Source organism: Eurytemora carolleeae, unplaced genomic scaffold (assembly GCF_000591075.1).
Source record: "Eurytemora carolleeae unplaced genomic scaffold, Eaff_2.0 scaffold243, whole genome shotgun sequence".
Classification (NCBI taxonomy): Eukaryota; Metazoa; Arthropoda; class Copepoda; order Calanoida; family Temoridae; genus Eurytemora; species Eurytemora carolleeae.
This window is the reverse complement of record NW_019396315.1, coordinates 137,976-150,670: the sequence shown is the minus strand read 5'-3', so window position 1 is coordinate 150,670 and position 12,695 is coordinate 137,976. Positions and strand designations below refer to the sequence as shown.

Sequence of the window (12,695 nt, the reverse complement as noted above, 5' to 3'; positions counted from 1 at the left end):
CTGAAAATATTGTTCAACAAACAATACAGCAAATAACACCTTTTTTGTAGTACTTATCTCCATTTTTGTAAAAATTAAATTTAAATTTATTTTTTACATTTTTTTTGACTAAAAATAAAAATTTTTGGTTTTCACATTTTAGAGGTTTTTTTCCGTTAACCTTAAAGAAGAGAGCGTTCATGAAATTTTAATGGAGGTACATACTAGTTCACACATATGGATTTAGCTAAGCATATTTTGTTTCGTATCCGATTGAAATAAATATGATACCGATAACTGGAACGTTTTTCCTATACCACCCTTCAAAATTCTTGAACATACACTTTAAGGTTTCTCCCCTAGACCTTGGTTAATACTGATTTCTTTATTTGCTTAAAAATACTCTGGTTTTAAAATAAGTTGTTTATGTAAAAACTTGTTTTTATCAAATACACAATTCAACAAGTTAAAAACTGAGACTTAGTTGGAATGAAAATTAACATTGAACATATTATCACAAGAAATACACAATAGAAAAGTAAAAATTCTAGATTCAAACCACTGTTACATCGTGCAATGGACTAATTTTTATTACAGTTTACATAAGAAAAAGTAAATCATGACACTTTTGTTCATTGACTAGCAATATAGAAGACTAGAATGAAGTTTGAACAATAAAATTGCTGCCCCCCCCCCCCCCCCCCCAGAAAATTAGCACAACGGAATGTTTAATCACTTGTGACCTATTGTCACAGAGAAATAAAAACGGGTACAAAATGTTCTTCCCTAAGTAATACATAAAATACTTTTGGATGGTCGGGGTCTTTCAAAATATTGTAAAGCTTTAGGATCAAATTATTTTTGATTTCTGAGACTAAACCTAACATGGTTAATAATAACAGCACAAGCAGTTGAAGCTCCATCTCTCATTACAGATTGAATCATTAGATTCCTTGATGATCATCCATCTGGACAGATCAACCTCACTTCCGGAAGAAGCCTCGACGTTGATCCATTCACCTTCGTCCTCGTCGGAGATACTGTACTTCTCCTCCAGGAATGGATTGAGCTGAAGATGACCATACTCTCGTAGAACTCGTCTCTCTCCGACTCCGGAGATTGAATTACAGTATTCTATATCCAGAGATTTTAGTGAGTCTCCACACAGCTGAAGAATCTGCATAAGACCCTGGTCGGACATTTTCGGGCAACCTTGCAAATTCAGAGTTTCAAGTCGTGGCAAGGATCCAGTATAATCAGAGAGTATCCTACCTTTGATTTTAGTATGGCTAAGATTTAAGGATTTGAGTGAACCACCAAACATCTGAAGGACCTGGAGAAGTCCTTTATCTGTGAATAAATCACAGCTCCAGAAATTCAGGCTCTCCAGACTAGGGAGAGTTTCTAGAAACTCAATGAACTTTGTCCCAGTGATTTGTGTATTGCTAAGATGAAGGATTTTAAGTTTACTCCCACTGAGCCAGAGTAAATTCAGGAGTCCTTTGTCTGTCAAATTGGAATTCCAACCGCAGTCAAGATAGTTCAAGCTGAGCTGAGATCCTTTATACCTGAATAGGGTTTCTCCAACAATATTAGTACTGCTCATATCAATGTGTTTAAGAGTGTCCCCACACATACTTAATATTCGTATCAGTCCCTTGTCTGTCAGTTCTCTACAGGCCTCTAGGTTTAGCTTCTCCAAGCAAGACAAAGATCCGTGATACTTCATTTGGAAACTCCCTGTAATATTTGTACGACTAATGTCTAAAGATTTTAACGTTCTCTTACATAAGGTTAGAATCATCATCAGTCCCCGATCTGTAAGCTCCTTACAGGCCTGACAGTTTAGAGTTTCTAAACCAAGATCTGGCTCACTATCATTTGATTGAAACTCTCCAGTTATATTTGTTTTACTTATATGGAGAGATTTACAGTTCCGTCCTAACATAACAAGTATTCTCAGCAGTCCTTCATCTGTTAGTTGTGAACATGAGCTCAGATCTAGGGTATCCAGGTGTAACAGATGTGAGTCCCACGTTTTACCGGTAATATTAGTCGAACTAAGATCCAGGTATTTCAGGGAACCTTTGCACAGACGGAGTAAATGGACCAGTCCGTCATCTTTCAAGTAGCCATTAAAATGTGCGTTTAGGTTTTCTATACATGGCAGGGTGCCTTTGTATTCAGATAGAGTCTTCCCTGATATACTTGTCATTACAATATTCAGTGACTTCAGTTTTCCTCCAAAGGTCTGAAGAAATTTTAGAAACCCTTCATCCGTTACTTGTCTACAGGACACCATATTCAGATTCTCTAAGGAAGAGAAGGTTTTATAGTTCTTATTCCCATTTATTCCGGCAATGTTGGTATTACTAATATTCAAGGATTTGAGAAGAGTACCACAAGCTTGGAGAATATTTGATAAGCCTTCACTGGTTAGTTCTTTGCAGCCTTGACAAACTAAGGTTTCGATACAGGGCAGGGTTCCATTGTGGTCGGACAAATTCTTTCCAGATATCAATGTACTGTTAATGTTCAGGGATTTAAGCGTTTTTCCACAAAGGCGAACAATCTGAAGTAGCCCATGATCTGTGAACTTTTTACACAAATTCAAGTTAATATTTTCCATGCAGGGTAGGGTTCCCTGGATTTCTGATAAATTGTTCCCGGTTATCTCGTTCCAACATATATCCAGGGACTGTAAAGTACCCCCAAATATATTAAGTATCTCTAGTAGTCCATCATCAGTTAGAAGACGGCATGCTCCTAGATTTAGGGTTTGTAATCTGGGCAGAGAACCAGAATTTCCAGACAGATTAGTCCCGGATACATTAGTTAGACTTATATCTAGGTATGTGAGATTGTACAAACAGGATCTGCATAATTCTTTAAGAAACTTTGCAGTTATATTCCTGTTCCCAGCAACATTCAAGCTTTGTAAACTTTCCTTACAATTCTTTATAATTTGAAGAAGAAATGGTTCATCTATATCACACCAGCGGAGAATTAAAGCTTTTAGCTTTTGAGGATGCAGATCGTGAAATTTGGTCGGGAGAAACTTGAAGTTCTTGTTAAATATCATAGAGGTTAGATTTGGTAAAGATAATAACGCAATAAATCCTACAGTGGTGATCTTACTGTCATCTCGACCATCGTCACCGTTGCCGAGTTGGAACTCTTGAATTTCGGGATGCTTGGCGCCTAAATAGTCAATACCAGCATCAGATGTATCATTGAGCTCTAGTCCTAGAACTGTTTCTACCTCGTCTAAATACTTGCAAAGTCGAGTTGAAGTGAACTGAGTAGTAAATCTCCAGTATTGGAAGAGTCCCCCACATTGATCCACAACCTCCTTGAGGTTAGAGCAAACCAGTCTCAAGTTCTTCTTACTCCTCACATCCAGATATATGAGAATATGTCGGATAATATCAGAGCACAACCAATTCAATTCTGGTTTCATGTTTATTAGTTCTCCAGCACATTTACTCAGGCGCCCTCTGCTTTTCGATTCAGTACAGTTTTTGAGTGTGATATATCCAGTAGATTAGGAACTAAATGTTTCTTGATCGAAACAAACATGTTTAATCTGAAACATTTGAATTTAAACAATTATTAAACAAGAATTTTTTAAAATAATTTTTATCCAGGGCTTGATAAAACAATTTCTTACTTTCTAAGGAAAAACTTATTTTTTAAGGGGTAGGGGGGATTCAATAATCAAAATAAATGGGGCCATTTACAATATAGAATTACTTAGTCTTAAGATCATTGGACTATTCTACACAGAGATACCTTGTTTAAAAGTATTCTTACTTTTCCATAGTTTTCTGGTTCTCTCTGTAAAACATGATGAAAAATTATTTGATTCTATCTATGATTAGATTTTAGGGTCTGTCCTACAGAGCGATTTTTNCTAGCAATTTTGTACATAATTTTATATTAATTAGTATTTAATTAGGGTTAGGTTAGGTTAAGACACTTTCTGGGCCGAGGGGGTCCAAAAATCGCTCTCTAGGAAATTACCAAGATAGTAGCCTACCCAAAACTGTAAAATTATCTCTTTGTAATCTTTAACTTGTGACACAAGACATAACTATACGTAGAAGTAGTAGAAGCGTAGTATTTCTGTTTAATGTTTAGATTCCATTGAAATCTGAGTATTGAAGCTGAAACATATGATAACTTGTACTCTGCTCTCAAAGTTCACAGAGAACATTAGAGTGCGCAATTTTCTTATCACAAACCAATTAGACATTTTTGATGATAACACTATGAAAAAAATAATTATTAATTTTCAATTCAAATTATCTTTTAAAGGTACTATTTTTCTCAAAAAATATTTTTATTTTACTTTTTTTACTGTTCCTGTATGAAAAAGAAAGCCCGCGAGGGAATCCGTGTTGGGACTTTAAGAACTGGTTTTGATTGTCCGCCATAGCAGTCTGAAAAGGGCGGAACAGTACGACTTTTATCAGTTCAATGGTCGGGACAGTTCGAGCACTATCGAAAGACAGACTGAGCGGGACAGTACGAGTTCTCTATGCCAACAGCCTGGGCGGGACAGTACGGCCGGACTAACTCAATATAGCAAAAGCAATGGCGTCCATTGTGCGGTAAACGTTGCCAGTTTTCCAAAATTTTCTTCATATGTTATAATCAAAGATAATCAATATTTAATCAAACTTCAGTGAGATGGGTTTGAAATAAATTAAAATATTTTTCAATTAATTTTTGAACAAATTTACTGACTTATTGGGATGATAAACGCATTAAGTAACATAAGTTAAATATTAAAGAAATAATTAATTTCAGAAACGATGGCTGACGATCTTGATATTGATGCCCTCCTGGAGGCACCCTACATAAAATCTGAGGTATATATCCGGTCATCTGTCTATATTTCTGCCGAGCCTTCGTTTTAATTATTTTAGTTTTAACTTGCAAGTTTTAAATAAAGGGGAAGGGGTGTAGAAGGTAACTTAAAGGGGTTAAAAAAGGGTGGAAAATTACATATTTTCTTTGCACGAGGGGGAGGCGGGGTTAGTAAAGACGTAAACAAAATGACTTTTCCGCATGCCTCACATCAAACTTTTCATGAAAATATTCTTACATCTATCGATTAATGTTCGTTCAATTGTCAACATTTTGGAAAAGGTAGCAAAGACTCATAGAAATTAGATTGAGTATTTATAGGTCAGGTTGGGTGAATTGAGTCTTCATTGAGTCTGAAAATTAATAACTAATCAGCCTTAGACTTGCGTTTGAGTCTTAAGTAAGTGTGTAGGGATTGATAAAAAAGTATTTAGGTATTGATAAATAAGTGTGAAGAGATTGATAAATAAGTGTGAAGGGATTGATAAATAAGTGTGAAGGGATTGATAAATAAGTGTGTAGGGATTGATAAATAATTGTATTGGGACTGATAAATAAGTGTGTAGGGATTGATAAATAATTCTATTGGGACTGATAAATAAGTGTGTAGGGATTGACAAATTAGTATGTAGGGATTAGGATTAGTTTTTAAAATGAATAAGATATGAGTTGAGTATAAAGGATTAGTGGTAACAAAGGTAGAGTAAAATGAGTAAGGTGTATTCAGCTTGAAAACATTGGACTGATAGCGTGTTTGTCCAGGTTGCTGGGTCTCCAGGAGAAGAATTAGATCCATCTCACCTTAGTTCGGGCACACCACCACTCAGGGGCTTCACGTGAACCAAACCTTGGTCACTGGGTTGCCCCTGGTTTTAGGGTTTGGCGGATTGGTTGTGCCCGAACCGTTTTTTAAATCTAAAATACAAAGCATCATTTTTCAACATTTAGTTATACGGAATAGTATTGATTCTCAAGTTTTCATGAGACCAAGACCTTGCTTGCTGAAGACCCTCCTTTATTATATTTAAAACAGATTTTATAGTTTTCCTGTTTTAGGTTTTAACGAATGATCGAAGGTTAATTAAAGGTAGAGGCTAAGGTAAAAAGACTGTTCCCCTGTTTAATAAGATTTTTTCTTCCAAGTCAAGATTCTGATCAAAGATTAATAAATCTAACGATTTAGAAAGAATAAGAAAATTTTAATGACATAAAACTATCTTTCATTCAACAATTAGTTAAGTCTACGTGAAAACCGTTTCCATTCCTTCTAATTCGTTAAATGTACAACAAATGAATTAAATTCCTGTTGAAGAATAATTTTACTTCCCCCTCCCACAAATCTTAACCCGATATAAAAAGTATATATTTTTAGATTGACTCTTGAGTTTAACACCCTAAAGAGTTTCTTCTTCGGTAAGTACCTAATGTGAGAGCTGTAAGAGCTCCCGACAAAGGTATTTCTATCCCAGCAAGCAAGGGTTTGGTCCGTTCTCTAGTACTACTTCTGTAACCCTGAGTAGGTTCTTAATCCTGGTATTCATTCTTGTATTTCAGGGTGGGAAGAAAGACCGCGACGATGATGAAAAAGCCGAAAGAAGGTAGGCGTATATTTACCTAAAAGTGATATGGGGGGGGGGGTAATTGGAAAGTAATTCGAAAGCTAGATTTTGAAATTCAAAATGACTATCAGGAACATATTATTCAGATCATTTTAGTTATGATTTGATTCTCATATCAGAAAACTTAAATTTTTACTTACCAAATCTTTGTTGATGGTTTCAAACATCTTTGTAGACATTTTAATAATTCTTATTTTTATTTTAGATCTAGTGCTAGAGATGGAGACAGGAAACGGAGTCGAAGCCGGGACAGGAAAAGAAGTAGAAGTAGGGACAGGAAAAGGAGTAGGAGCAGGGAGAGAAGGAGGAGTAGGAGTAGAGAAAAGAAGAGTAGGAACCGTTCCAGAGATAGAGGAGAGAGAAGAAGAAGTAGATCAAGAGACAGAGGAGACAGGTTGGTTCATCTAAATTAATACTTATTAAGTATTCAAATTTTAAATTGTTCAGTTTCACAATTAAACTGTTAAACTGCTTTGAAGACATTGATTTTCGTTTTAATAAAAATAATTTTAGATTAAGATTAGACAGTCGGACAGAGACCACAATTTTTATTCTCTATTTTGATCTTTACTAGATTTTTAAAACAATATCGAAAAAAAATTCTGAATACTAAACATGAATTTGAATCCTAATCTTTTAGAGGAAGCATCCTAGCTCCACTAAACGGAGACGGGAGAAGATCCACGAGAGAAAAGTCAGTTTATTCATTATGTAAACAATATATGGAGTCTCTTGCAATTATATATTTCAACCCTTATTCACAAATTGTCGTCATAAAACACAAATATCGCAGAGGTTGGAGTTAATGAATATAGTGAGAAACAGTTGAACTAGACTCGGTCAGTTCAACTAATTTTCTCTGAACGATTAAATCCAACCTCTGGCACAATTCAGCTTGATATTTCGTTGATTATTTAAAAATTAAAATATCTGGGAAATGAATCAAGTAACATTTTTATTCGTCCCGACTTATTACGAATATTTTAATCTGTGTTTTTACCTCTAAATTTATATTTTCTAGGCGCTCCAGACACCGCTCCAGGGATAGGTCTAGGGAGAGAAGAGTAGAGGCTAGACTTGGATCTCCAATAAGACGTGGAGGTGGAGGGCTTGGTGCCGCCTTCAAGGGACCCATCTCACCGCTCCGTAACAACGGAAACGTTAACACTGAGTTCCATATCCGTAATGTCCGTAGTTCCAGCGTAGATCTTCCGTTAACCCCGGAGGAGAGGGATGCCAGAACTGTGTTCTGTATGCAACTCAGCGCCAGGTGCAGAGCCAGGGACCTTGAGGACTTCATGTCCAGTGTTGGAAAGGTCAGGGACGTCAAGCTGATCGTGTGCAACAAGACGAGAAGGTTTAAGGGGATTGCGTATGTGGAGTTCAAGGATCTGGAATCTGTTCCACTGGTAATTATAATTAATCAATTGTCATTAAGAGTTATTTCTTTCTTGGAATCAAAATTAAGGCTGGACTCGTCAATTAACTTTTTCCCGCCACTTAAAATTTTCCTTATATCTTCTGAATATGAAAAACAAATATTTTTTATTAAATATTAGATCTCAGTTTTTAACTTAATTCAAATTTTCTACTTGTCAAATAATGACTTAAACTAAGCGTATGTACTTGACGATAAGTTCAGATGATTGATTGATTGTTATTTGATTTAATCCTAACTCAGTTGAATAATCCAGGCTATGGGATTGTCTGGACAGAAGTTGCTTGGTGTTCCTATCGTGATCCAGCCTAGTCAGGCGGAGAAGAACAGAGTTGGGATGGCCTACTCCGATCCAATGATCCGACCTGAGAAGGGTCCAATGAAACTTTATATTGGAAGTCTTCATTTCAATATCACAGAAGAAATGTTGAAAGGTAAAATAATAAATAGATTTGATGTATTCAATGTATTCAATAATTAGCTTTTTCCACGTTAGGAAAATGATATTAAACATGAATTTTATCAAACTAACTAGATTCTAACCAAAAAGATACATTATTTTTTAGTAAAATCCTCCATTTTTTCATATTCTTTTATGAGATTTATAGAAAATTACGAGTTTCAGGTATCTTTGTTCTTTTTTTATTAACCTGCTAATTTTCCTATTCTTTATTTAAAAATATCAAGGATCTCAACATTCATTCTTTTTTCAGGTATATTCGAACCTTTTGGAAGAATTCAGACAATCCAGCTTGTGAAGGACCCTGAGACGGACAGGTCCAAGGGGTACGGGTTCATCATCTATAACGAAGCCGAGGACGCTAAGAAGGCTATGGAGCACTTGAACGGGTTCGAGCTGGCTGGTCGACCAATGAAGGTCGGTCACGTTACCGAAGCTGGTGTCCCTGTCGGTCAATTTCAAAGTAAGCTTTTAGTTATCATTTGATTCATTCATAGTTATATTAAGAATATCATCACAACAATTTGTAAATATGCATGCTTACTATAAATATATAGCTTTTTTATCAAACATGCAATGTAAGCTTGCGTAACTAAAAAATAGTGCTTTTTTCGTAATTGAAAGTTTACAATGTACGTTACTTGTATTTTAAGTAAGCTTAACTTTAAACAAATATCGTTAAAAAATATGTGTAAATGTGTAATAAATGATATAAGCGTTCCTAGTTTGCGTGAATAGAAATAATTTTGCTTCAATTTTGCGTAACTTCGATTGTATTTTTGTTTATATTTTGTTATTTCAGGACCCAGTTATATGGATCAAGATGATGACCGGGCCGGATACGACCTGGGAGCTACTGGTAGGCTGGCCCTCATGGCTAAGCTAGCCGAGGGTACTGGCCTCAAGGTCCCTGAAGCTGCCGCCAGCGCTCTCAGCTTAGCGGCAAGTCAAAAAAATCCAGCGGCGACCGGTATAATGCCACCGATTGCTACGCAGTGCTTCATGCTCTCCAACATGTTTGACCCCGCTACAGGTAAAATATTTCGTTTTTATATTTTCTCAAAGACATTTTTATCTCTTTTGAAAATTTTTTTTTTGAAAGGGTTTATTCACTGAATCGGAGAAATGAATGAATTTTTGGATTAAAGTATCAAAAAGAAAAAAAAACATTAAATCATTTCCCTGTAATTCTGAGAAATATACACTACTGTCTTTGAATATATTGTTTAAAATATTATCGCAGTTTAAGATAAACTTAAGTTTTTTAAAGCAACAGTAAACATTCATAGCGACTATTTTCAATATAGTTTTGGGTGAAAATATTAAATACCACAAATATCTTGAATTAGAATGTCTAATTTTTATATTTTGGCCATTAGATTAAAAAATGAATACCACAAGCATATTTCTTGAATTAAAACAAAGTTTAAAGTTTGAACAATTTTAATTGTAGAGCGTGATCCAAGCTGGGATCTTGAGATCAAGGAGGATGTAGTTGAGGAGTGTAACAAGCATGGAGGAGTTCAGCATATATATGTAGACAAAGCCAGCAGCCAGGTCTGTATATTAATCCAGATATAAAGTAAAGCGTCGGTTTTCCTCCTTTGGATAACTATGGATAGTTAAATTATTCTTCAAATTAACCGTTAAATAACAGGAGATGGTTTTAGTTTATTGAATGATTTTTTAAATATCACTGGCAACGCCGGGTACTTCGATACTTCTGCTTATTACTATGTTAAACTTCATCTGTAAATAAAAACAAATAATGCTTAGATTTTTATATTCGTCTATATATATATGTTGCGTATAGCCGGCCAAACAGCTGGACCGATTAGGTTGAACTTTTTGTGGACACTCATGGGTAGTCTTAAAAAGTTAAAAATTTTATTTTCAATATTTTTTAAAAGTTATTTTTTTCCACGGGCAACGCCGGGTTCTTCAGCTAATAATTAATATGTTTTTAGGGTAACGTGTATGTGAAGTGTCCTAGTGTAAACTGTGCTGTAGCAGCAGTTAATGCCTTGCATGGAAGATGGTTTGCAGGTAAACACTTAAACACATCTTGCAACTCAAAATGTTCTTGAGTGGGGTATGGCTGGGAAGAATGAAATCATGGAACTTAATTTTTTTATGTTTTTTGTAATTATACTCCTCTTTTATTTATTTTGGTGGTTTCATCTTCCTGTCCCTCTTTCCATCTTTTTGCCCTGCTCCCGCATTCCATTTCATTTTTTTATTGTTTCTTTCCATTGTTGCTCTTTTTATCTCATTCTTTCTATTTCCAGGTCCTTCTTTTCATATTCTCTCTTTTTTCTTTATTAGAACATTTCTGTTTCCTCTTTGATTAATTTTTCAGTGTAGTTACTGATTTTGAATTTGTTTAGGTAAAGTGATTACAGCTGCTTATGTACCGGTTGTAAATTATCACAATCTGTTCCCGGATTCAATTAATCCAGCACAACTAGTACAAGCCCGTAGGTGAACACCTTCCACCCCTCCGAGCCAGGGATGTACAACAAGATCTACTCGAAAATCTGAACCTGAGATGATCTAGACAGAAGAGTTTTTTCCACACTGAATTTAATGTATTTTTTTTAGTAACCCTGTCACCTTCCTCAACTTAATGACATCCTATTTTCCTATTTCCTTGTTTTATGTTCAATTTTTTCCTCAACGTTTTTTCGAGCATTGCTCTTTAAAGTGACTCTGTATTCTAGAGCTTGCTTGGCATTTTAATTATAAGAGTCTGTATATAAATGAACACATGATTATTCACCAAAATAAAATTTTTCTCTATAACTTCCCTTTTTTTTCTTTTCAGTGTTTTCAGACCTAAAATGTTAGCTGAGGAGTTTGGCAGTGATACTGATGATGATGATTATATTCCTGAGGGTACAAATTCAGCCATATCTCATTGAAATTTATCCATGATTTTCCAAAAATAAGCCATTGCGATTACTTCTCGGGATTCTCGGTGACCAGTTTATTAGTTATAATTATTTTATTCTGCGTTATCTAACTAACTAAAAAAGAAATGTAATTGTTATCGTTGCAGGATTTTTAACCGCGCGTTGATAAATATTTTGTGAGAAAGGGGTGACGTAAAATTACGTTGACAGTTCGACAAAGTTAAGGAAATTATTTAGTCGTTTTTGATTTTTTTTTACCCTTTATCCTTACAGTCCACTCTCGTATTCCGTAGATATTTCAAACTATTATCAAGTAATCTATAATATCTTAGCTTTAAATCAGTAGGTTGCAAAGATAATAGTTTATTACTTCACTCATCTGGAAACTTGATTTTTTTGCTGAATTACTTAGAATACCGTCAAAGGACTTAAATCAATTTCAGTCCCTGGATTTTCATGCTTGTAGATTTTCAAGTCGTCTGTATTATCATTCGCTTTAAGTATGAGAAGTGGGAAGTATAGGGCGTCACTAAAAACTCTATTTTTAAGGCCTGTTTATTTGTTCATTTTTATGAAAATATTAGGGCCAGCTATTTTGTGAAAGAATAGGTTGTTATTTAAGAAAAATCCCCAAAGTTCGAATGGGTTACATAACATTTCAAATAATGAAAATTTTGAGTAGTTTGTCTTGTTAGATAAAAGCTTGCAAAAATTTCAGAATCAACCCTTACGCTTTTATTTTGTCCCTGTTAGCTCCCTTAAGAGTTGCAAAGGAGGGGGGGAGGGGCAAATTTAAAATTTTTTAAGAATTAAACTTCTTATTGTATCGTTAGTTTACATTAGACAATGAAAGACAAAATAAACAATTTAGAATAAACTGAAATAATATTGATAAAATGACAAAAAAAACCTGAAAAGTTCCCAAATTTGCATGACGCTAAAAAAATTAGAATATTAATTTTAGCTGTAGAAAATATTAAAAAAGGGATTACCGAAAGGCTGTATAATTAACGAATAACGATGTTAAATAGAAATGTAATTTTTTTTAATTGCAGTTTTACTAACTCCAAATTCAAGCCTTGTAAACACTATCATTTTAGAATAAAAATTGATAACGGATGTTAGATAAAATTTAGGAAGGGGCTATGCCTTTAAAGTTGTTTAGCTTTAAGTCTTGATGGGGCACAGCCCTCCCTTGTAAACGCTCTAGAATATTACAGAAAACCATTTCAAAACCCAACCTTTCTCGGATAAAAACCCGGAAAATTTAGAAAAGTTTTTAAATAAATAAGTTTTTAAAGAGAATTTGTACATCAGGAGAAGGTCATGAAGCTAGTGAGGAGGAGAATAGTGGAGATGAAGAGAATCCTGGAGAAGGAGGGAAGAAGAGAAAAGGAGTAACTGCAGGGAAAAAG

The 12,695-nt window shown here is 34.8% G+C and overlaps 1 protein-coding gene across 2 annotated transcripts; it reads left to right on the top strand.

Annotated features, from left to right (window-relative positions):
- Positions 1-4,747: 4,747 nt before the first annotated feature.
- LOC111700751 (RNA-binding protein 39) lies at positions 4,748-11,170 on the top strand. 2 transcript variants are annotated; one of them, XM_023471786.1, is made up of 11 exons: positions 4,748-4,853; positions 6,406-6,449; positions 6,676-6,864; positions 7,111-7,164; positions 7,492-7,879; positions 8,165-8,342; positions 8,622-8,831; positions 9,171-9,401; positions 9,822-9,925; positions 10,336-10,414; positions 10,756-11,170. In XM_023471786.1, the coding sequence occupies exons 1-11, from the start codon at positions 4,797-4,799 to the stop codon at positions 10,851-10,853; spliced, it is 1,632 nt and encodes a 543-aa protein (XP_023327554.1). In that variant the 5' UTR covers positions 4,748-4,796; the 3' UTR covers positions 10,854-11,170. The 2 variants fall into 2 exon arrangements, with proteins under 2 accessions (XP_023327554.1, XP_023327555.1); XM_023471787.1 differs by lacking the exon at positions 7,111-7,164.
- The last annotated feature ends 1,525 nt before the right edge of the window (positions 11,171-12,695 follow it).